General features: G+C 53.2%; 1 protein-coding gene across 1 annotated transcript in view; it reads right to left on the bottom strand.

Annotated features, from left to right (window-relative positions):
• The window catches only part of MYO1F (myosin IF), a 31,754-nt gene that overhangs the window by 1,747 nt on the left and 5,202 nt on the right, over positions 1 to 24,805 (bottom strand). Inside the window, exons 4-27 of the mRNA XM_007169027.3 lie at positions 19,257 to 19,394; positions 18,690 to 18,779; positions 18,513 to 18,607; positions 18,053 to 18,140; positions 17,838 to 17,927; positions 15,876 to 16,007; positions 15,575 to 15,709; positions 15,203 to 15,335; positions 14,802 to 14,998; positions 13,959 to 14,039; positions 13,766 to 13,852; positions 12,847 to 12,933; positions 12,184 to 12,351; positions 10,935 to 11,020; positions 7,723 to 7,804; positions 6,112 to 6,218; positions 5,548 to 5,646; positions 5,315 to 5,459; positions 2,959 to 3,073; positions 2,696 to 2,865; positions 1,912 to 2,057; positions 1,401 to 1,547; positions 1,063 to 1,211; positions 455 to 538 (exon numbers count right to left, since the gene is read on the bottom strand). Coding sequence (XP_007169089.2) covers positions 455 to 538; positions 1,063 to 1,211; positions 1,401 to 1,547; positions 1,912 to 2,057; positions 2,696 to 2,865; positions 2,959 to 3,073; positions 5,315 to 5,459; positions 5,548 to 5,646; positions 6,112 to 6,218; positions 7,723 to 7,804; positions 10,935 to 11,020; positions 12,184 to 12,351; positions 12,847 to 12,933; positions 13,766 to 13,852; positions 13,959 to 14,039; positions 14,802 to 14,998; positions 15,203 to 15,335; positions 15,575 to 15,709; positions 15,876 to 16,007; positions 17,838 to 17,927; positions 18,053 to 18,140; positions 18,513 to 18,607; positions 18,690 to 18,779; positions 19,257 to 19,394 — 2,851 coding nt within the window. The remainder of the gene's footprint in view (positions 1 to 454; positions 539 to 1,062; positions 1,212 to 1,400; positions 1,548 to 1,911; positions 2,058 to 2,695; positions 2,866 to 2,958; positions 3,074 to 5,314; positions 5,460 to 5,547; positions 5,647 to 6,111; positions 6,219 to 7,722; positions 7,805 to 10,934; positions 11,021 to 12,183; positions 12,352 to 12,846; positions 12,934 to 13,765; positions 13,853 to 13,958; positions 14,040 to 14,801; positions 14,999 to 15,202; positions 15,336 to 15,574; positions 15,710 to 15,875; positions 16,008 to 17,837; positions 17,928 to 18,052; positions 18,141 to 18,512; positions 18,608 to 18,689; positions 18,780 to 19,256; positions 19,395 to 24,805) is intronic.

Below are 24,805 nucleotides of genomic sequence, written 5' to 3'. Positions count from 1 at the left end.
GGCTAGGAGGCCCTAGAGGGAGACTCTGAAGGGGTAAGATTTTCCCCTACCCTCTTCTGTAGGACGGCTTTTGTGGGTGAGTCTTGGAGGATGAATAAGAGCTCAAGTGGAGTAGGAATTTGGGAGACAGGCAGAGCAAACAGCCCAAGCAAAGGCCTGGAGGTAAGAACAAATTTGGTAAGTTGGCAAAATAACATGTAGCTTGCATGACAGGAGTGTAAGGTGGGAGGAGAGAAGAGGTCAGTGGTTAGCTGGGTTCGGATTCTGAAGGGCTTTGAATACCAAACTAAGCTTTGCCTTTATTCTTTGGGAGATGGGGAGCTATGGAGAGTTCTGGACAGAAAAGAAGAGCATGGTCAACTCTGCTTGTTAGATCCTGTCGACAAGAGGTCTGGTTTAGGCCTTGGAGCCCACAAGAGGCAAGGAAGACACTTAGTGGGGGGTGTCTCTTCACCTCTAGGGGGCCCGGGAGCTGCCCGGGTAGGGGCCTGGGCCGACCTTCTAGGTTTTCCCTGGGCCATTCCCTTCCGTGTAGGCTCTGAAAGGGAAAGGGCAAAAGATGTAGGAATTTGAGTGGTGACCAGACGAGGTTCTTGGCCCCGCCCACAAGTCTAATCCACCCTGTGGCTCCGCCGCGGTCCCCGCCCCCCCGGCTCACTGGCTCGCCCATCAGCAGGGAGCCCCTTAGTTACTGGAACACTGGTTCCGCCCAATAATTGGCTCCGCCCCTCCGGGAACCTATCTCTCATTGGCTCCTGGGCCCGCCCACTCCAAGGCTCTCCCCATTCATAGCCTGCTCAAGGGTGGACTCCGCGGCCTCGCCCCTTCCATGTTTCTCGCCCACTCATTGGTCACCTCGCGAGCCCTGCCCTCTTCACGGCCGCGTTCTCTCTTTAGGTCTCTCAAGTCCCGCCCCTCCATGGCCCTCACCCACCCTTGGCCCCGCGCCACTGGCTCCGCCCCCACAGCCTTGATTGGTCCCTATGGCTGGTCCCGCCCCTAGGGGCCCGCCTCTTCCTGAGCGCCTCTTCGTCTCTGTCTCCTGGTTCGGCGTAGACTCACTGGAGCTTTTGGGCAGTCCATCACCCACGCCGACCGAGAGGGTCCGGCCGCTAGCCTTGAGCATCGCCACGTCGCCGGAGCCACGGGAGAAAGTGACGCTGCGGGTGCCACCTCCGCCCCAGCCCTCCTTCTTCACCCGGAACTGTAGTCTGTGAGGAGAGGAGGAAGCTGTGGGGGTCCCCACCTCCCCCCAAGAGGGGGTCACCTCCCCATCCCATCCTTGCCGGACCCGGGCTGGGGTGCGAGGGGACGAGGCACGGGCGTATTTTGGCCGGTCCGTGAGGCGGAGGAGGAAGCAGTGCCCAGCCCGAGGATGGTGCAGGAGGTGAGGGTCGTACGTGTCGCTGAAGGTGAGGGGCAGGGGCCTCCGCACCGCCTCCTCGAAGCGCTTGCACAGGAGGCTGACGAACTCGGTCTTGAAGACGCTCTCCAGGAAGCTGTCGGCCGTGTCTTCTTGCAGGATGAAGAAGTCGTCCTGCCTCGTGCTGGAGGAGGGGCGGGAGGAAAGGCAGGTGAGAGTGACAGGTGAGGCTGGCAGAAGGACTGACATTTGAGATGTGACAGGGGAGGGTCAGGGGTCAGGTAAGGGGCAAGTGAGGGTTTACACAGGTGGGGGGAAACGGGAGAGGTGGCAAGGAGTTGGAAAAGGTGGTAAGGGTCAGGTGAGGGGACAGGTGCTGCTGGCAAATAAGGATCATGAATGCGAGGGCAGGTGAAGGTGACAGGTAGGACCAAGAGAAGGTTGCAGGTACAGCAGCAGGTAAGACGTTCAGGGTGACAAATGGGGTAACAAGTAAGAGGGCAGCTGAGAATGAAGGGGGCTGGCGGGGGTGCCTGTGGGAGCCCCACCTGAGGGAAACTCCCCGTAAGGCTTGGATCTCCAGCTTCTTCTTCAGGACCTCACGCACCTGGCCCTTCTCAGGTCCCTTCTTCACCTTCTCCCGCCCGATCACGTACACACACTTGGGCGTCAGGATCAAGTCCCTCTTGATGGCCTATGAGGATGCAAAACCAGAGGGAGCCCCGGACATCGGCAGCCTGGCCCCAGGGGATCAACCCCAGGCAGAGAGGTAGCACTGGCAGGTCAGGTGAAGGACAGGTCAGGTGAGGGTCCCTCCATGTGAAGCTACATGAGTGGTTACTTTATATAAGAAACAGGAGGTTAAGTAAGGGTATATTGGCTAGAAAAGGGTTTCTGGGCAGTGAACAGGTACAGGGTAGGTGAAGGTATGCCTGCTGGACATGGGTGCCCAGGACCGATGAGAGTTTACCTGTGCACAGGTGTATTTGAGCCAGGTGAAGGTGTGTCTAACTGAGAGGTCTGTCTAGACTGGGTGAGAATGTACTTAATGGACAAGTATGTCCCGGATAAGTGAAGGTGAATCTGTGGTCAGGGCTTCTGAACAAGGTGAGTGTGTAATTATGGACAGATGTGTTTGGCCAGGTGAAGATGTACCTGATGGACAGGTGTGTCTGGGCTACACGAGGGTGTATTTGATGGACAGCTGTATCTACATTAGTTGAGCCTATACCTGTGGGCAGGTGTGTCTGGGCCAGGTGAGGGTGTACCTCTGGTGGGGGGTGGCCAGGCTAGGGTCAGGGTCCCAGATGTGGCCGCCTGCTAGTGCCTCACCTTGAAGCGGCGGTCGTACTTGTTGACCGAGTCAGCAAAGTCCACTCGCTCCCTCTTGCCCAGGAACTGACGCAGCTCCGGCCGCTCCTCCAGCCCCAGGTAGTCCCCAACGAAGTTCCTATTGATGCTGTTCCGTCTCCGCTCCTTCTTGTTCAGTAGGATGTTGGAAGCTGTGGCGACACAGGGTGGGGGGCAGAGGTCACAGCCTGGCTCCTTCAGGCCCCTCTGTCCTCAGCCCCAGCCTCCCACCTGCAGCCTCTCACCTTCCTCCCGCATCTCCTCGTACTTCCGGACTGCCACATGGCGCCGCCAGGCCTTCTGGATGGTGCGGGCAAAGCCATCGAACTTGCGCTCTCGCATCTCCTCCAGAAGGAAGAGCTGGGCAAGAAGGAGGGCCGGTGGGTCCTGGCATCTCCCCAGGGAACACAGTCTCCAGTTTCCCCTGAGCCCACCCCACCCACGTGCTCTTGCCGACAGGCACCCGCACACATGCTCTTACACTGTGGGCAAAAAATTTTGTCTTTCTCCAAATGACCAGACCCAGGGTCCCAATACGGGGCACAATCTTCTGCATTAAATTATAACTGCAGGTTTGTCTTGCTGGGTTCAAATCCCAGCTCTGCCACTTACTAGCTGTGTGGTCTTACCGGAAATGGTATAACATCATGGTTTCTCATGCTAATTAAACTGAGGCATGTCATCCATGTGAGGTACCCTTCAGTTTCAGACATGTTAGAAATGCAAACCAGTGTGCATCTTGGAAAACCAACAAAGTACTGCAGATATGAAAATCTGATGGATAGGACTGGGATGTGACCGGCTACCACATGGTTGTGCAGTATACAACCTGCACACCCATCCGTGGCAGCCCTGGAAAGGAAGCTTTCACAGAAAGCAGAGAAAAGGCTTTTGAATTTTAAGAGTCTCCACCCACAGGGGACTTAGAGAATAAACTATATTAGAGCAAGTCATCTGGAATAATAACCGGCGACTGTATCATGGAAAGGGACCTACTGGATATGAAAATATTACAAATCTACAGTAATAAAAACAATGGGGTGCTGGTCAAAGAATAGAACAACCAGTCGGACCAGGATGGATGATGGGGAAATGTCATAATTCAAATGGAAATTTAAGTGACAGAAGGGACAGCATTGTCAATCAGTGAAAATGGGAAAAGTATTGAAAATAAAGTCGGGCTTTATTTAGAAAAATAATTGACATTTCACCCAGAGGGGTTTCTCAAATACACAAATATCACATCACTGCTGAAAGCGTGGCTGCCACTTTGCTGACCAAGGTGGCTGATGTCTCCCAGAAACCCCAGGCTTCCCTGCCAGGACTAAAAGAATTCTCACTTTAAAAATATATACCTTGAAGGACTTTTAAAGCTGTGGGTGTTTAATAACTGTTCATAAAAAGTGGGGAGTTCTCACCAGGAAAAAAAAAAAAAACATCGCAGGTTCACAGGTTGTAGGGAGTTGACTGGCATTTACATCTTCTTTTGATTCTCAGACCAATACTCTGTGGGTCCATGGGTACGTGTGCAAAGCACGTTCAAGTAATGCCTTGTATAGGGTGTCTGGAGGTCACGTAAATGCATTCTGTGGTTTGCCGAGGGAAGGACAGTTATGAGTAAAGGGAGACCAGCCATGCAGAACTGGGGGTGGGCCAGTCAACCAGGACAAGTGTCCTCCAACCTTGTTATTTCTGCCCAGTGAAGAGGATTTGTTTTCAGTTTGGGAAATGAATCTTCCTGTCTCCAGGGTTTTAAAGGCATCTCCTTTATGCTGGGAAAGGCAGGGGTGGGTGTGCCCCAAATCTGAGCTTGGCCCTGGTGTACTGGGTTGAATAGCGTTCTCCCAAAACTCCTGTCCACTTGGTGGGAACTTATGATTGTGACCCCATCTGGAAAGAGGGTCTTTGCAGATGTAACCAAGTTAACATGAGGTTATACTGGAGTAGGGTGAGCCCGGGGACTCAAATGTGTTCATGAACGAAGGAATGAAAGAAGAAAAGAGGAGAAAGAAAACAAGATAGGAGGAAGGAGGGCAAAGGAAAAAATGAAGACGGTAGAAAGAAAAAAGGGCTGGAGGAAAGAAAGAAGAAAGGAAGGGTCGAAAAGACATTCTGAATTCCCTGGCGGCCCAGTGAGTGGTTAGGACTCCACGTTCTCACTGCTGAGGGCCCGGGTTCAATCCTTGGTTGGGGAACTAAGATCCTGCAAGCTGTATGGAACGGCCACAAAAAAAAAAAAAAAAAAGAAAAGAAAAAGAAAAAGACACTCTGGATAAGCTGTGAGTTCTCATTTCCTCCAAGGGGATGTCACCGCAGGCGGCCATGTGTTTCTTCACCTGCTTCCTGGCCACCATGGACCGTTCAGCTAATTTAGGTTTTTTTGAGCACCTACTACATGCCAGGCACCATGCCTCGGACTTTCTGTTTTGTCTAATCCTTGCCCTGATCCTGCGGTGTGGCTATGACTCTCCCCACTTTCCAAGTGGAGAAACTGAGGCTTGGAGGGGAGAGGAAGCGTGCCCACAGTCGCACAGTGGCCTGAAGAGCAGGACCACGCAGGTGATGCTGGTGTCTGTCTGTCTGTCTCTCACACACACTTACGGACTCAGGGTTCTTGACGAAGACCTTGGTGCTGCCCATCTGGTACTGGTCTGGCTCCATGTTGACCGCCCGCAGCAAGTGCTGGACCCCCTGACGCTCGTCCCCACGCCAGTGCGGCCACGTCTCGGGGGTCAGAATAGCATACCTGGAGGGGGAGGGCAGGGGAGGGTTTGAGCAGCTAGCAGGGCGGCTGGGTGTTGGGGCCAGGGTGTGTGTGGCGGAGGGCGCCTCACCTCTGCAGGAACTTGGCAAACTGGCGGCGGTAGGCGAAGCCTGCCCGGCGCACCCTGATGTTCTCCTTTAGGCCCAGATACTCCACCTGGTGCTTGACCCTGGAGGGAGGGCAGCCTGAGTCCCCTGGTGGTCCTGGGAGTTGGGGGGGGGGTGTCTGGCTTCGTGCTGGAGGCAGTTTAGGGGTGAGTTCCGAGGTCTAGGGAGGGAGGTTCACTGCTGGCCACAGAGGCCTGCTTGAGAGTTAGTTTTGTGCATTGGGGGAGCCTCGGTTCTGGGGGATCTGTGTTTGTTCGGGGGTCAGTTTCAATTTCAGGGGGTGGCACGTGGGGTTTGGGGAATGAGGGGGACCGTGTTAGTTCCTGGGGCATCCTACAGACAGTCTGGGGTCTTCCCTTGGGGTCTTGATCAGTGTTAGGTATAACCCTGGGGCCCTGAGGGGTTTTGCACTGGTCCTAGGGGTCGGCTTGGGTGAGCCCTTTGATGGGTCCCACGACCCTGGGGGGGTTGTGGAGGGAGGGTCAGCTGGTGTGGACTGGCCCAGATGGGGCGGGGGGGGGGGTCACCTGTTCTCCTCCCAGTCACGGGGCCTCTTGGTCTCGTTGGGCTTGATGCAGCGGAGGTAGTGGGGTGTGCACCTCTTCAGCGTGGATACCAGGTCGTTGGCTTGTTTCTAAGGGAGCGGGGAGAAAGTGGGGGTGGGGAGCACAGATGGGACCCTCTGGCCTCTCTCTCTTCCCACCCTGAATACAAGAGACAGGACACACTGGCTGGGTGTGTGGCACCTGATGGACCACGGGCTCAGGTGTCCCTGGTCTATTCCGTATGTGACTCTGTTAACACATATCACATGGGGTTGATATCGTGCATCTACCTGACCCTCAAACCGCAAACCAGGAGCTCACATGTCTGCCATATTCACCACTTAGCCTGGCACATAATAAGTGCTCAGTGAACTTTTTTTTTTAAATTAATTTGTTTATTTTTGGCTGCGTTGGGTCTTCGTTGCTGCGTGCGGGCTTGCTCTAGTTGTGGCGAGCAGGGGCTACTCTTTGTTGCGGTGCGCGGGCTTCTCCTTGCGGTGGCTTCTCTTGTTGAACGTTTGTTGATGGAGTAACTGAGCACGTGGGAGCATGTTGCCCAGAAATTTCTGCCTGTCCTTTGGGGCACAGTACTTTGGAAGCAGAAAATCACGTGTGTGTGTCTGAGAGGCTAGGGTTGTGCATTTTAGGCCCTCAGGGGAGACTAGAAAGGAAATCATTCCAGGTGGGAGGATCGGGGGAGCGGCAGGAGAGACCCCTGTGTGGATCACAGCTCTGCTGTGTGATCTGGGCCAGTGACTGCGCCTCTCTGAGCCTTGGCCTGCCATCTGCCAGATGGGACTAGTCCCACCTCTGTAAAGTGTCTTGTGTTTGCTGCCAGCACTGATAAGTGCCCCATATATGGTTATTGAAATATTATTAGGATGGGACACCCATGTTCATAGCAGCACTATTCACAATAGCCAAAACGTGAAAACAGCCCAAGTGTCCATCAACGGAGGAATGGATAAGAAAAAACGGTATATCCATAAATGGAGTATTATTCAGCCTTAAAAAGGAAGGAAATTCTGACACATGCTTGAACCTTGAAGATATGCTCAGTGAAATAAACCAGTCACAAAAGGTTAAATGCTGTCTGATTCCATTTATAGGAGGTCCCTAGAAGGGTCAAATCCATAGAGACAGGAAGTAGATGGTGGGGGCCAGGGGCTGGGGGAGGCGATGGGGAGTGAGTGTTTCATGGGGACAGAGTTTCAGTTTGGGAGGATGAGAAAGTTCTGGAGATGGATGGTGAGGATGGTGGCACAAATGCAAACGTACTTACTGCTGCTGAGACGTATACTTAAAAATAGTTAATATGGTAAATTTTATGTATATTTGACCACAATGAAGAAAAAAGTGACACGACCAAAAGACCAAAAAAGCAAAAAACAAAAAAAACATTAGGATGATGGTTCACTTCTGGATTTAGGGAGTTAGGAGGACATTAAGGAAGCTGGTCCAAGCTCCTTAACCCCAGAGCTGGAAGAAGGCCCTGGTGAACAGAGGGGGCCAGAGGGAGGGGCAGAGGCCCTGGGATGGGGGAGGGATTGACGTTGGAATGAGGGAAATGGACCCATCCCTCCCCATGCCCACCTTGATCTTGGAGCCGGCTGTGCTGGGGCGGCCCTTCTTTTCTACATCCAGCTTCTCGGGAAAGAGCATCCGGAGGAAGGCCCTGGGCAGGGATAGAGGGGAGGTCGGAGGTGCAGCTGGAACTTGGGTGCCCTCCCAGGGGTGGGCTGTCTAGGTGCCTGGGACCCAGAGGACATGCTGTACAGTACGGTTCTTCCTTAATGCTAGGGGGTGTGATGGTGAGAATCAGAAAGTTGGTTTTGTCCATTTGGTTCCTTGATTTATTTGTACTGTTACTTTTTCCTCCATGACCATGTATGACTTGGGTAGCAAGTAAAATAGAACAAAGTTAAGCTAAGTGATGCAGCATCTCGGGCAACAGGGGCAGGTCCCCTGGGAGGAACCGTCTTACAGGCACAGGCTTGCACGTGTGTGCAAAGAAGTATGGAAAAGGATCTTGTTGCTGTAGCTCTGTTTGTGATAGCCATAGATGGGCACAACCTAAGTGTCCATCAACAGGGGATCAGTTAAATTCACTTTGGTGAAACCGAGCAGGACACTGTGGAGCCTTCCCAGAGACAGAATTCCCCGCCATATCCCCTGCCTCTTGTTTGTAGAAAAACTTTAGCCTCCCAGGCCTTCTCTGAGTTCCAAAGAGCAAATTTAATCAGGAAAGTGAGAAAATGCAGAAACAAAGGAAAGCAGCCAAGCAAGACAAAATAATAATAGTTCAGCCATAAAACAAAGTTAAGGACTTTTCGTTCCTCCTCAAGGGCCATAGATAATATCCTGAGCCATATCCTTGAGTTGTTTTGCAGATATCAAAACCCCCATCAGGTAGAAGAAGCTAACTATATGCTGACCACCAGTGCATAGACCCCAGATTGGCTGGAACCAGAAGGTTGATGATAGAGATTCCAGAAACATCACTCTGTTACCTCACCATCAGCCAATCAGAAAATTGTGCACGAACTGATCACACACCCTGTGACCCTCTCCCTCAAGCTGTCTTTAAAGACCCTTCCCTGAAAGCCATCAGGGAGTTTGGGTCTTTTGAGTATGAGCTGCCTATTCTCCTTGCTTGGCCCTGCAATAAACGCTGTACTTTCCTTCACCACCAAGCAGTGTCAGGGGGTTGGCTTTGCTGCGCATTGAGCGAGGGGCCCGAGTTTGGTTTGGTAACATTGTTACATTCACAGCTTCTTCCTCCTTCTCAGTGAGATCTTCCCTAACCACCATAACCCAGAAGAAGTGGACTGCTTAATAGATGCAGAGTATGTGTTTAGGGTGATGAAATGTTTCTGAACCTAATAGTGGTGATTGTTACACAACATTGTGAATGTACTTAATACTTAATGCCACTGAGCTGTATACTTTAAAACGGGTAGAAAGGTAAATGTTATATTTTGTGTATTTTATCACAATTAAAAGAAAGCAAAAAAAAAAAAAAAGAATGAATGATGCCCTCCTCACTGTCTACCCCCTTACCAACTTAGTTTTTCTTCATACTTGTCCCAGTGGTTCTCACACCTCAGTGGGCACCAGAATCACCAAGAAAGCTTGTTGAAACACAGATAGCTGGGCCTCGCCCCTGGAGGTTCTCATTCACAGGTCTGGACTGGGGGCCAATAATTTCTAACAATAATTTCTGGTGATGCTGAGGGTGCTGGTCCAGGGACCCCACTTTGTGAACCACAGCAATAACTCTGTGCTTTACAATATGGCAGCCATGGGTCACACGTGGTTCCTGAAGCCCTTATAATGTGGCCTGTCCAAATAGAGATACGCTGTGAGTGTTAAAATACACACTGGATTTCAAAGAGTATGCAGTATGGAAAAAGAGAATGTAAGTATTTCATCAATAATTTTTTTAGTACTGATTGCATATTAAAATGCTACTTTGGGTATACTGAGCTAAAGAAAACATTAAAAAAATGTCACCTGTTTTACTTGTTCAGCTTTTTACTTTCTTAAAAAAATTGTTTCACTGTTTAATATTCCACAGACAATTAGTTGTATGGTAAATCTTTTACTACAATTCTGTTTTTTAAAAAGAACAAACCCTAGACGAACTCTGACCAGCAGATGTGTTTTGTTAGGTACACATGGCTTTCTTTTTTTGTGCGTGTCTGTGTGTGGTAAAATACACAAAACAACATACAATTTACCATTTAAATCATTTAAAAATGTACTACTCACTGGTATTAGGTACATTTACATTGTTGTGCAACACCTTTTTACTTTTTAAGTGTGCTTACCAGAAAGTTTAAAACTACACGGGTGGCAGGAATGGGGACTGACTGTAATTTGGCATGAAGGATCTTTTGGGGTGATGCACGTGTTCCAAACTGGATTGTGGTGATGGTTGTACAACTCTGAACATTTACTAAAAACCATTTCTTAAAATGGATGCATTTAATGGTATGTAACTTATACCTGAATCAGGCCATTTAAAAATAACTATGTGTGTGGCTTCAGTTCTATTGGATGTGGAATAATATTGGATAGCATTGCTCTAAATCAATGGTTCCCAAACTCTAACGTACACATGACTCCTGGGGTCTTGTTAAAGTGCAGATTCTGATTCAGTCCATCTGAGGTGGAGCCTGAGACTCTATGTTTGTAATCAGCTCAGAGGATGCTGACGTTACTGGTCTAGTAACCACACTTTTATACGAACCACTGTCTTAGAACTTTCACCCATGCTATATTCTATTTGCCTTTTTTTCCCTCTAGTTCAATGTCTGTCTCGCCACTTGGCTGTCAGCTTGATGAGAGCATCTGTGTTCTCTGACCTGTTCAGTCCTCTACCCCCAAAAGTTCAAATGATGCCTGGTACACAGCAGCGCTTGAATAAAATTTTGAGGTATAAAAAGATGGAACCCGGTATGCTGCTGTGATCAGGGAGATGGATCCATACATATGAATACAGAAAAATGCACAGCGAGATGTGGTTTCACCGCGTAAAAAGGGAAGCCGTCCACGCCAGCACAGATGCTTGGGTTTGCAGAGGGCAGCGTTGGAAGGGCCATAAGGAACTGCTGCTAGGGCTTTCCTCACTTCCCGCTGTGGACCTCGGGCTACTGTTTAATCAGAACCAGTCATTAGAAACACAGCCACCCCCCCCACAAAGTTTATGGCGTGATGGGAGCTCTGGGGAAGACGGGGTGGTCTCTGGACCTCCCCCATCCCCATAAGGAGTTGCCCAGAGGCTCCCGCCTGGGACCACTCACTGCTCACTGGTCTGCATCAGCTCTATGAGGTCGGAGAAGAGGACATCACGGTTCCTCTCGCAGAAGCCGCTGACATCATAGGATACCTGGAGGAAGGCGGCGTGGTGGGAGTGAGGGACTTAGGCAGAGGGTCGGGGGGGCGTCCTGTGGGGGCCTGCTCTGGGGTGAGAGGACTAGGTGGTGTCTACAGTTCAAGATAGGGGGTCGGGGGCAGCATGGGCCAGGGGGCCCTGGAGGTCTGATGTTCAAGGTGAGGTTGGAGGGTCAGGGCTGCAGTCTGGGTCAGAGGTGAGGGAAGATGGGGGTCACAGTCCAGATTAGGGGGCGGGGGCTGCAGGCTGGATCCGAGGGATGGGGAGGTGATAGTTAGAGCTCAGATTGGGGGGTGAGGGGCTGCAGTCTTGGCAGGGGTGGGCCCCGGGGATTCCACGACTGAATTTGGTGTCAAAAGGTCAGATTGAGCATCTGTATTGGGCTTGGTTGGGGGGCTGGGGGCTGGGGGACTGTGTCAGGAGGGTGACAGCACTGGCTGGGGGTTGGTGGGGGGGGGCTTTGGCCAGGCTTGTGGGCTGGGTCTGCCATCCGCAAGGTGGGGGCCCTGCATAGTTTCTGTCGGGGCTACTTCCTGCTGAGGGAACACGGGAGCTCCAGCCCATTTTAGGGATTGGTGGGCTGCAGTACGGCCAGGGGGCCCCTGAGGTTCTTCGCTGCCCATGTTAAGGTCAATGGGAGAGTCTTCAGTCTTGTAAACTGGGGAGGGGGGCCATGGCCAGGGTCGGAGGCCAGTGGATTTCTAAAGCCTTGGCTAGGGGCCTGTGTGTAGGGGGCTCCAGCCTATCGTGGAGGCAGTGGCTGGCAACATGGCCCTGGGGACTCCAAGTTGAGATCAGAAGGAGGGGGGCTGTGTCCTGGGTCAGGGGGATAGTGGGGCTTACAGCTCAGTTTGGGGCTTGGGGGTCTGCCGCTTAATTTGGGGTCGATGGGGGGGAGTTTGTGTCCTATAAGGGGGGGACCTGTCCTGTTAGCTGGGAGAGCTGTGGGCTTGATCATGGGCCAGTGGGTTCCACAGCCCCGGCTGAAGGGCCATGGGTTGGGGTGACGGGCCAGTTCTTGGGGGTCAGTGGTAGGGGGTCTGTGTTTCTGGCCAGTCGGGGGAGGGCTGGAGAAGGGGGCCGGTGGAGTTCTTCAGCCCTGGCTGGGGGTCTGGGCGGAATCCCCCTGGGGTCCATGGGGCGGGGGTGGGGCGCACCTTGCCCGCGTAGTGGTGGATGACGAAGCCGGCACTCCAGCTGTTGAAGTGCTCGTGGGTGCCCACGGCCGCCTGCAGCTTCTGCAGCAGCGTCTGGTCGGCGCCGCCGCCCGTGGCGTGCATGGTGGCGCACACGTCGTCCAGGACGCTCATGATGCCTGGTGGGTTCTGCGGGTGAGGGCGTCGGGTGGGGTGGGCGGGGCAGGGATCAGCCTTGCCCGGCCCTGCCCCCGTCTCGCTCATTGGGGAGGGAGAGGAGAGGCTTCCAAATACAAGAGCAAAAGGTGCTGGTGGGGGGCCCAGATGTATGGGGGCTGCTGTGGAAGCTCGCTGGTGCAGGATAGGGTGGGGGACCCCATAAAGGATCCATGCCTGTATCCCTTCCCCAGACTGAGATGGTGGGGGGATCTGTCAGCTCTGACCCCTCTATCCCCAGCAGCCTGCCTGGGGGGATGTTTGTTGAGTGGATAAGTGAAAGGTGAGCAGGTAAGCAGAGTGAATGGGCCAGGTGGCTGATAGGTATCGTCAGTGGGGCTCCATCTGCCCAAGGGGGAGCATGGGTGAGAAGGGCCTACGGGGGCTGGAAATGCCCCGGCTCTCCCAGCTCTCCCAAGCCCAGCTCCGGGGCCCAGTGAGAACCCCCAAATCTGCCCTGGCCCTCACCAGCTTGTTTTCGATGAGGTCACAGACGATTTTGTTGTTGAAGTACTGGATGGGGGTCCAGCGGATGCCCTCCTGTACGTACTCCTCCTGGTGGTGGCAAAGGGGGCAGGGATGGGACCAGGTGTCTGAGCAAAGGTGCCTGTGTTTCTAGAATTTGAGCTTCATGAGGATGGGTGAAGGAGGTGTGACAGATGTTCCCCCCCACCCCCCATATAACTCCTCTTCCCATCTCATCACTTAGGACTGTCTCTGATAACAAAGCCCATTCCCCCGTGTGGGGCAGGTCAGAAGTTTCCCCAGGGGTCCAAGAATTGAGCCCCAGTTGCCTGAAGTGTGACCTTCTCATGAATACATCCTATTTGGCTCTTAAAAAAAAATCCCTTTCTGGGGACTTCCTTGGTGGTCCAGTGGTTAAGACTCTGCGCTTCCACTGCAGGGGGGGCATGGGTTTCATCCCTGGTGGGGGGACTAAAATCCCGTGTGGAGTGGCCAAAAAAAAAAAAAAAAAAGAATGGTGGTTTTTTTAAAAAAAATCCCTTTCTCACTTCTTCAGTCATCTCCTGGTATTTGCCCTGAATCCTAGTCTCAGGCTCTGCTTCTATGGGACGGGTTGAATGAAAACAGCAGGGAATTTTGTCTGTCCTGTTCATGGAGGTCTCCCTAGCAAGGCAGATAGTGCCTGGTACACAGCAGGTGCTCAATAAGTAATTGTTGAAGGTGTGAACAAAGAGGCTCTTCCCTAGCCCTTGTCAAACCTTTAGAGGCAGAAAACCTCTCCTGAAGGAAGGAGCTTGGACAGGTCAGCAGAGACAGGTGCCAGTGTGGGGCTGGGGTGTCCCCTGGTTGCTTGGCGACCTTCATGGTCCTGCCTCCACCCCCAGTGTCCCCTGCTCCTGGCCACTTGGCTGCCCTTGCCCACCTGTTCAGCCTTTAGGGTGAGTTCGATAAAGATCTGCTGTAGCTTCTCGTTGACGAAGTTGATGCAGAACTGCTCAAAGCCGTTTTTCTGCCAAGAGAGGGAAAGAATGCTTCCCTAAGTGGGCTGATGCTGGAGGCCGGGGCCACTGGGCCACCCTAGAGTGGCCATGGGCTGGTGGCAGTGTCATACGTACCTGGAAGATCTCAAAGCCATAGATGTCAAGCACACCGATACTGTACTCCTCCTGGGGCTTCTGCATGGCACGGTTAATGGCCTGTGATGCGGTGGGGACACTAGGTGAGTGGCCTGCCACTCTCTTGAAATGCTCTTAGCAATGTTCACAGGCTGGGTCCCCTCCCACCAGTTTCTCTCCTGCCTTCCCCACCTCTGTGCATACCCCTTCCCCCATCGGTCATTCCTATGAGAAACCCAGGTGTTAGAACATCTGGGTTCCTGCCTTGGGAGCTGGCTCTGCCCCTTAACCACTCTGCACCTCTACTTTCTCATCTTTAAAATGGGTAATAGTAGCAACTCTCTTAGGGGTCTATTTTCTAAGAATTAAATTAACTGATGCATGGAAAACAGAACCATAGCGGGCACACATTAGGTGCTATGGAATGTTGGCTACTACAGTCACTATTCTTGACCTTGACACGTCCCATTCTCATCCACCCCCGTCTAGTCCATCACTTTGTCCTCCTGACAGCCCCCCCCCCACCTCGTGGCTCTCAAACGCACCCACCCCTGTCCATCCCAACAGCCCCCATCTCAGTGCAGGCCTGGACGTTTCCAATAGACCCTTCCTTCCTGGGCTCCATGCTACAGCCAGGAAACCCCTAAATCTCCCATCAGATCACCTCCTGCCCTGCTTGGCGCCTCCTACGGCTGGGCATTGGTGAGGTCATGCCCACAAACTGGTCATGACAGTCAAGACGCCCCCCTCGCCGCCCCCCCCCCCCCCACCGCCGCTGGGCTGGTCCAAGCCCAGGGCCTGGTGCTGTCCCTGAGCTCCTCTCCCACCCCCGGCCCCACTTGCCTCTACGAGGAAGTTGAAGAGACGGGAGTAGAGCCCCTTGGCCAGGGCGTCCCGAGTGTAGGCTGCCTGCTCCACGTTCAAGGTCACATCAATGGACTCGCTGCGCCCGCCCCAGCGGCTGTCCATCTTGCGGCTGGTCAGCTTCTCCTGCAGCCGCCCGCTGTCTATGCCCAGGAGGTAGGCGGGGAAGGCCAAGACTGCCAGGTGATGGGGCGGGTGGGGGGAAGGGAGCAGTCCGTTGGGCTCTTGGGTTTCTTGTGAGCGCCCCCATGTCTCCCCATTTTGCCCAGTGACACCGATCTTGTCCTCATGGGACCTTACCCCCGGGGGCCACACAGGGAGGAAGCAGGTCACACATGCATACACGCCTCCACCCCGCCCTCCACAGCACCAACACTCACGGTCTGCACTCTCCACCCGGGCATAATTCCCATCTTCGCGGAAGCTGATGTTTCCCAAGTGCAAGATCCCTGCCACAAGCTGCAGGACCAGCTGCTGGACATTGGGCGGGATCCCGATGACCTGCATGGCACTCTGGGGGCACAACAGGGACAGAGCCTGTGCCACAAATCCCGACCTCCAGCCTGCCCCCTGGGTTAGGTTTTGGGGGCCATGGCACAGACCTGAGGAGTCAGGACACCTGGGTCTCTGTCCTGGCTCTTTCACTCATTTGCTCTGTAACCTTGGGCAAGTTCCTTCCCCTCTCTGGGCCTTGGTTTCCCAACTTGTAACACGGGAAGTTTCCCGGGGCTGGAGGGGCAGCTGGCGCTCACCAGAGTCTCACTGAAGTCGCTCCGGTCATCGGTGCCGTCGACCTTGTAGGTGTCTGCTTGGTTGAGGTAGTAATAGTAGTCGGGGGTCATGAGCCCCAGGTTCTGCCGTTGCTCCTGAGAAGCCCCTTCCAGCAGCTGGAGGGCAAACGATGCTCACGCATGTGGTGATGGATTGGCCCAGCCCTCGTAATCCCCGAGTCCTCACTGTCATGGGCTTCCGAACGCTGACCCTCCCATTGTCTCCCCCTGGGCTCCAGGTGGGGCCCCCTCTGCCCCAGCCCCACGGCCCCCTTCCGCGCACCTGGTAGTAGATGTGGAAGTTCCTCTCGTTTTCATTCTGCATGACCACTCGGGATTTCTCCAGCAAGAAGTTGGAGATCTTGCCCCCATCTGGCTCCCCACCGCGGCTGAACTGGATCTCAAAGTACTTGCCCTGAACCCGAGAAAGCCACATCAGCCCTCCCAGGGTCCCAGGGCTGCAGGTGAGGAAGGATTGAGGAATCGGTCTTACGAGCCTGGCCTCTTTGTCGCTCTTCCCCATGTGACCTCAAGTTGCTTTTCTCTCCTCACCTCCCACTTACTGTTCTTTTCACCAGCTCCTTCCCTCCAGCCTTTGCTTAAGCTGTGTCCTGGGCCAGGAATGCCTTTTCGTCCCTCTCTGATGATTCAAGCCCTCACTCGGGGCATCTAGCCCTGTGCCTGGCACAGAGAAGTATCACAGTTTATTGACAGCTCCCCAGTCCCCCCACCATAACACAGAGACCTCCATGTCTCTGTGGAATGCTACTGGTTCCAATGATCCTGGGTGTCTCCCATATGTTGTCCCTGAGCCCAGAGCAAGGGACCCACACCATCTTTGGTCTCTGACTCCATCTGGGTTCCACTCTGGCTGGAGGTTGGAAGGCAGACAAGCCCCTTATTTCTCCTTTCTGCCACCTACATCCAATTACAATACAAATGACATCATCATACTACACAAACACCTATAATGTATGACAAATACTTATTCTATTGTATAATAAAACTATATAAAATAAAATAGAATTACATATTTTTGAGATTCATTCATGTTTTGGTGTGCATTAGTAGTTTGAAAACACAGACTGTGTGATTCCATTTATACGAAGTTCTAGAACTGCTGAAACGAATCCACGGTGAAAAAAGAAAATATCAGAGTGGTTGCTTCTGGGGTAAAGTAGGAGTAGAGATCAAGTAGAAAGAGACAAGAGGGAATTTTCTGGAGAGATGGTGATATTCTGTATATCGGTAGGGGTGTGGGTTGCACAGGTGTATGCATTTGTCCAAACTCAGTGAATGGTCCCCTTTAGATTTATATATTTTGCTGTTACTTTAAAAGAAATAAAAGAGAACTGCAAAATTATATTGGACTATAATTAATGATCTACAAGCTGAAGTGTTTGGGGGGAAAGGTATGATGTCTACAGCTTAGTTTGCAGTGCCTCAAAAAAAATGGATGAATGGAGATACGATTAAGCAAGTATAGTAAACTATTAATGGCAGAATCTAGGAGATGGGCATACAGGCATTCACTGTAGTATTCGTTCAACTTTTCCATGTATATGAAAAATTTTACAATAAAATGTTGGGGAAGATACTTCAAGTATAATTATATTATAAAATATATTGGAAAATAAAAATATAGCTAATAGCTATAACTAATAATATTTAGGGAAATTAAAAAATATCATTAGTGTTGTAATTCATTAATCCATTTCCATGTTCAGGCATTTACTGAAATTATTGAGGTCTATGAGATGGATATTAACATCATCCCCATCCCAGCAGAGGAGCCCCACAAGGTTACATTGTTTTTCTTTGTCCAAGCCACACTTCTAAGCCGTGGCAGAAACTGATGATAAATCCAAATCCGTTTACCTATTCTGTCTTCCATTAGGCTCAGCATGGCACCTGACACAAAAGGACTCCAAGAACCATACGATGAAAGAAAGAATGAATGAGGGAATAAATGGGACCTGAAATGTGAATAGGAACAGACGTAGCCTGGTTGCAGCCAGGGGAAGAGTATTCAAGAACACTACACAGACATTTCATGGCCTCCACAGATATGCTGATGGGGGACTCTTTTTCAGATGAACCATGAACAGGAAATGAGTCTCCCAGTAAGGAGCAGGTATTTCCTGTATTCTTGAGAATACAGGTGAGAGAGAGAGAGAGAGAGAGAGGGAGGTCAGTGAGTCAGTGTGGGGGGAGCATCTGCTCCAAGCAGGCTGCAGAGACTCACAAAGCGACTGGAATTATTGTTGCGCACAGTCTTGGCATTGCCAAAGGCTTCCAGCAGTGGGTTTGATTGCAGGATGATGTCCTTCACATGCTGGGGAAAGAAGCAGGTGGGGTGGGAAGAGGTCAGACTGACGTGGGGTGTGGGAGTTCGGGGTGGGGGGGATGAAATGCCGTGCGGAGTGGGGAGACTCAGCCCTTCTTTCTGTTTCACCTTACCTGGACCTTCTCGCCTCCGCCCGACACCTTGGAGATGTAGCCCATGATGTATTTAGCTGCCACCGTCTTCCCAGCTCCACTCTCTCCACTGGGGATGGGTGAGGGAAGGAATAATGAGTGACCAGGGGTGGGGGAAGTGCTCTTTCCAGCGTCTGATCCATCATTCATTCATTCATTGAATGAATGGCACCTACTGTGTGCCAGGCAATAGTCCAGGCATTGGGGATACAACAGTGAACAAGGCGGATCCAAATCTCTGTCTTCCTGACATTTAGATGGGACAGATGGGCAATAACAGAATGAATACATAGACTATATCACGGGTCAGATGGTGACAAGAAAAGTAAAGCAGGGCCAGAGGCGGAGAGGGACAACGAGGGTCTGTTTGGATGAGGAGTTCCAGGTAAACCTCCCTGGGGTGATGATGTGGGCATGAGGGGCTGGGACCCCCACTCCGTACCTGATGATGACGCACTGGTTCTCACAGTCAATGAGCATGTTCCGGTACATGTTGTCTGTGAGGGCATAGATGTGCGGGGGATTCTCGTACTGGGCCTGGTGGGGGAGGTCTGGGCTCAGCCTAGGGCTAGGGCCCGGGGGTCCTGGGGCTGTGCCTCCCACCCGGCCCCGGCCTCACCGCGCCCTGGTAGAGGTCGATCTCACGGTCAGTGAAGTAGGGCATCTGCTTGAAGGGGTTTACGGAGATGAGCACGGAGCCGATGTAGGTCTGGTTGGAGGACGGTTAAGGGCCGTGAAGTGTCCCGGCAGACTTTGTCCCTCATGGGCCCCTGTTCCCACCTCCTGCTCCCTTGGGGCTTCCTAGAGCCCCCATGGCTTGGAGGAAGAGCTGGAGATACTCAGACACACCCTGGGTCTCTTAGGAAAAAACTGATCTGGATCCAGAATGGGGAGAATAGAATATGCTGTGGCTTAGCTACCCCTGGGGCAGAGGGAGCAGTGAGGGCCAGGGCCGCCCCCCACCGGGGCCCTGCTGTCACTCCACTGTCCCCTGTCCTAACACCCAGCACTCTTACTGCCCATCCCCCCCCATTCCTGTGCTCAGTTATGTGTGTCCCTTCCATGCTGCAGTCCCTCTGCCAGCCTTCTCTGTTCTCATCCGCACACCAGCTCTCCATCCATTGGTCAGTCAGTCATCCTGTCCCTCTGTCTTTCGTCTGCCCACCCCGCCCACGGCCCAGGGTACAAAGATGTAGTCGTCCATGAAGCGCTTGCGGAGGTTGCCCACGATGGCGTCCTCGGTGATCTGGGGCAGCAGCACCATGTCGTCCACGCCACTCTGCTTCACATTGTGGCTCTGCCAGTGGAAACGCTCCTTGCTGCCCTGGGGGTGGGGGCGGCGGGGTGGCGGTGAGCCCCTGCAGGGGGCGTGGTGGGGGATGATGCCTCAGCACCCGCCTCCTGGCTCACCTCCATCATCAGCTTCTGATGCTGGCCCCTTCCCCACCACCTCCCTTCCTCCTCCTGCATCTCCGGGACACCAGGACAGGTAGGCAAGGTCTAGTCCCAAAGGAGGAGGCTCGGATACATCCCTCAACCCTCTCTTTTGGTCCCGCCATGCCTCCACTTAGTATCCCGTTGCCATAGAGGAGACAGCGATGCCTGGCCCAGCAGGGCAGAGTGTGCTTGGGACTCTGGTGGCTGTGGGAGGAGAGGAGGGCATCAGAGAAGGCTTGATGGGGGAGTCCGCACCCTGCTTCTCACGTCCCCAGCCCCGCTCTCCCTGCCTTGGCCCGGGCTGAGTCCCTGACTTCTCCGTGGCATTTGACCCGCTGCCACCCCTTCCACCTCGAGATGGACTCCTTCCTCCCCTTCCCATCCTCCTCCCTCGGGGTCATCCTAGCCCATCCCTCTGAGATTCTCTCAGCCACCATGTGTCTGTGATCTCCGCCTCTGTGCCTGGCTGTGACTCTGGTCCTCAGCTCGCACAGCCTTCCCTCCATCCCTGCCGTGGGCTTCTCCATCCTCAGAGAGCCAGCTCCTGCACCTTCCCAGGCTCCCACTTTGCCTTCTCATTTCCTCCCTCAGCTTTTCATCAGATGACACCTTCCTTAGGCCCCAACGAAGAGACTCAGACACAGGCGTTCCTCAAAACCCTTCCTTCAGGAAGCCTGCCAGGAATGCTCTCTCCTTTCAGCCCAAATGAAGTCATCCAGTGCCTAAAACGCTCAAGCACACTGGCTCTCTCAGGCCCCCTCTGCCTCTGTTCAATATACCCTTGTCATGGAGGAGTCCAGCGCACAGAGTGATGGTGGCTTGGAGCTCTCCTGTCTGGTGAACTCATGCTCAGACAAGATGTCCCTCCTCTGGGAAGCCCCTTACCCGCCCCAGACCTGGAGTTCCTGGAGGGCAGGGATTGGGATTGAATCCTTGCTAGTCCCAGCAGGGAGGACCTATCGAACAAACAAGGGACAAGGGCAAAGAAAGAAACCCAGCTTCAGAGGAAAACCCCCCAAGAGCAGAGATGCTGGGAACCAAAGTCAAGTCTTCAAAGATGACCAGGGTTTGCCAGGCAGATTCTGGGGAATGGAGATGGTGCGCTGGGCCCATCTGGGAAGGAATTCAGGCAGGGATCAAGCAGGAGGGTCAGCATGAGCAACTGTAGGGCAGAGGTGGATGAGAAGCCAGTCTCATCTGGGGGCACTGGGGAGCCACAGAAAGTTCCTGAGCAGGGGAGGTGCTTGCTCAGATTCTGGACATGCTGATGACCCCGGGGGCATTCGTGGGAGGATACCCACAGACACTAAATGAACCCAGTCTTTGGCGAGGGGGTAGATCTGGGTTCTAATCCTGGCTGTGTGACCTAACACTGATCAGAGCCTCAGTGGCCTCATCTGGAAAATGGGAGAAGCAACCTCACTTCCCAGGGTTGATGTGAGGGATTAACTGCTTTGGGGAACAAAGTGGGGTAGGAGGATAATCCCCGGGCAGAGGGACACTTGACAGAATTAACATTCACCAAGCATCTACAACATGCCTGACGCTGGGGGCAGATGTCACCAGTATTACTGGCAATCCTCACAGCAGTTCAGTGTGGTGTAGGCTAGGAGGGAGACTGGGACTTGAGAAGTATTTGACCCTTGACCAAGGATGAAGCTAAACTGTTTCCAAGGATGTGGGATTCGAATCTGGGTCCATCTGACAGCAAAAGCCAGGTTCTTGCATCCACACTCATGAGTGGCTGGGAGGCAAGGGGTGTTTGGGGTGGGATGTGAAAGCCGAGAAAGGTTTTGATCAAGAGCAGGGAGAAAGGGTTCACCAGGCAGAGTGAACTGCCTGGGCAAATGTGCAGAGGTGTGACCGAAGCAGGAAGAGAATGCAGAGGAGGGGGGTGGGCAGGGCTCAAACCCCTGAGACTGCTTCCAGCCTGAGTATTGAGAGTGAGTTTTTCATATGACAAATACCATCTCATCTCTCTGTCTATGGCTTCCTATCATTGCCACCTCCATGCATCCACTCCACAAAGAATTCCTGAGCACCTACTTTGTGCCAGTAACTTAGGGCTTTGGGAAGAACTCTTTCGCTTCCTCACCGTGTTGCCTCTAAGCCTTTGCACATGCTGAGCCCTCTGCCCAGCACACCCTTCCTGCCTGGCTAGTGCCAACCCATGCCTTAAGGCTTGGCTCAGGTGATGCCTCCTCCGAGAAGACCTCCCTGACTCCAGGACAGGTCAGGTGCTCCCTCTGGACCCCCCAGCCCCCAGGCATCCCTCACCATAGCCCCATCCACGTTCTGGACGTCATGCACAATAGCTGAGCTGTGCTGCTCCTGGGGGCACTTTAAGAATTGTGGGGGACTTCCCTGGTGGTCCAGTGGTTAGGACTCTGCGCTCCCACTGCATGGGGCACGGGTTCAATCCCTGGTTGGGGAACTAAGATCCCTCATGCTGTGGGGCGCGGCCAAAGAAAAAAAAAATCGTGGGAGCATATTTGGTTGTTCCAGGGATGGGGACATGGCTGGGGACATGGCTGGCATTTAAGGGGGCCATAGGTCCCCTTAAATTTGCACATGTACCTAATTACATATTTTACAAATACATAATCGTCCTGCCCTCAGCTCCCCACCCCACCCCAGCAGAAGTTCATGTAAGTGAGAAACCTGTTTATAATCATTGGAACCGAGAACCAAAACCTATTTTATGTACAAACAGAAAACCTATGTATTTTTTGCATGGTTGATACCCACTGCATTTTACAGGAAAGTGGCTATTGCGTAGCAAGGGAGGTTTTAGTTTTGTTCGGATTTCACTAAGAAATGTCCAGCGTTCGGAAGCTCATGCTGCTGGTGAGGTTAACGTGTCCTGTTTGTGGCGGGGGGGCTGTCTCGCTCGCTGAGACGCACCTGTGTCCAGGTGTGAGCACCCGGCCGCCGCAGTGGACGTTCTTGGGCCACTGGCCTGAGCACTTTCATCTTTTCTGCACATTTTATTCTAAATAACTTTCTCCTCGCCTTGCAGGGGGCCACATTAAATGTTTTCGGAGGATGGAAGTCTGTGTGTTTCACTGTTCCATTTCAGCGTTTCAAGGGGACCTGCCAGGATGCTTGTTATAAGAAGAGGGTGCTGGATGTGATGCCCTGAGAACCCCAGGATGCAGTGGGAAGGGCGGGGTAGGGGGAAGACAAGGTTGTGAGAGCAGGGGCACGGAGGTGTTGGCAAGTGTGCCTAGGGCAGAGGCTGAGGTTGGAGGAAGCCAGGACCTGGGGAGGCCTGGAGGTGACAGGGGCTGGTTGGGAGAAGCAGGGAACTGTTGACCGGACCCCCAGCTGCTGAAGAACTTCCACGCTCACTGGAGACTCAGAGGGACCCCATGGAGAGCGTTGTTGACCTCAGGGTCAGAAGTTGGAACTGGAGGTCAAGGAGAGAGGACTGCTCTTGGGGAAGACGGAAAGAGACTTCGGGGAGAGGAGGGGTCAGGAGAGTGTATTTCCTGTTTTCAAGATGGGGAGGCTCGCCAGTGTGTTGGTGAGTAGAACCCATGAAATTCGAAATTCAGGGGTGAAGTGGTGTCATTCACGGACCCGGTGGGGTTGCTCTTTCCCTGAGTCGGTGTGGGGAGGTTGGGTAGGGGTGTGTAGGGGGAACAGGAAGTGGATTCTCTCTCTGAAGACCTCAAGGGGTGGGGCTTGGGTGGTAACCATGGTAACCGAGAACAACAATACATAAAAATAGTTCACACCCCACTGGCACTTTTTCTGTGCCAGACTCTGGTCTAAGCTGTTTTCAGTGAATTACCTCACTGCCTCCCCTGGGCACATGCCGAGGTCAGTACTCTGATTAGGTCCATTTTGTGGAAGAGAAAACTATGGCCCAGAGAGGTTAGGTGTCCTCCGCAAGGTCACACAGCAGGAAGGGAAGCCGGGTCTATGTCGGGGTTGGGGGGTGGCCGGGGTTGGTGCTTCAGGTCAGAAGAGGACGAGGAGAAGACGAGATTGGTCCTGTCCAGGGTTTCCCCTTTGGGGTCATCCCGGTCCCCATGCTCTTGGGACCCCGCAGGCTCAGCTGAGACTCAAGGCCACTTCCTTTCTCTGAGGTCAGAAGCCCCGAGACTGGCTGTGTCTGGCTGGCTCTCCTGACCCTGAGGACTTGGTTCCTCTTCCTGGCCCTTCCTCCTTCCCCCACCCAGCTGAGTGGGCCTCTGCCTCTAGTAGCCCCTGCTATCTCTCCCTCTGTGTCCCGCCCCAGGCAACCGGGACACCCAGATCCTTCCTAGCTCTATGCGATCACAAAAACCACGGGGTTGTTTGTGGCAGTGGGAGAGGTTTTCCTCAAGAGGGTACAGTGTGAGGGAGGAGAGTCGACAATTTTGGCAAGGGATGGATTGGGTGTGAGGCCTGGCTTAACAGTTGGCTCTGTTGACCCCAGGGAGGCCACTTCATTTCTCCAAGCCTCAGTTGCTCCATCTGTAAAATGGATTCCATAATGAATCTCCTCTGTGGGTTTGCTAGGGGAAGTAAATGAAACAGTGCTGAGAAAAGATGCACTGGGGTTCCTCAGGAAATGGCAGCCGGTGGCCCCAAGAGCATTTAATAGAAGTGATCAGTGGCTTGACAGGATAGAGGAGCTGGTCGATGTAGACTCGTTGAATGAATAAATGAATGAAGTTTCATTGGGATGAGACTGCCCCCTGCCCTGTGTCATGGGTGTCCATCTCTCTGTGACCCCCAAGTCTCCAACCGTCAAGTTGAAGCTGTTTGTTCCTTTCTTGGAGGGTGAGGGTACCACAAAGAGGTTGTGGTCATAGTTGACCACAAGCCAAGGATGACTCAACTGGCTGGGGTTCTTGTGAAAGATAGTCAGGGGTCAGAGGTGGCTGGGATGGGAGTGGGAACGTAGATTCTAACTTCAGCTCTTCAGAGAGGCTCCCCTCAACCCACGGCAGAGGGTATGGAGGGGTGGAGCTTCCCTGGTGCCAAAGGAGGGAGGGCCAAGGTGATGGCTCCTGTAGGGCTGGGGCATTGGAGCCCTGTAATGAACACACTTCCTGAGCCCCTACTGTGCATGGAGGTAGGTGGGAACCAGGCCTAGACTCTGCCCTTGAGTAGTTCAGAAGTGAGTTGCCCAGGGAAGACAGTGATCCCAATCAGACGGTGCTAAGGAGAGCTGAGGCAATCAGAGAAGGCTTCCTGTAGGAGGCAGGCTTTGCAACATGAATGTCCCAGACCGTGTCAGTGGTGGCAGCAGGAGCCATGGGCCAGGAAGGCCTTGGGTGTGTGTGGGACACCAGGATCCTAGTT

Source organism: Balaenoptera acutorostrata, chromosome 2, assembly GCF_949987535.1.
Source record: "Balaenoptera acutorostrata chromosome 2, mBalAcu1.1, whole genome shotgun sequence".
Lineage (NCBI taxonomy): Eukaryota > Metazoa > Chordata > Mammalia > Artiodactyla > Balaenopteridae > Balaenoptera > Balaenoptera acutorostrata.
Note: the sequence above shows the minus strand (reverse complement) of the source record. Positions and strands in the feature narration are given on the sequence as shown.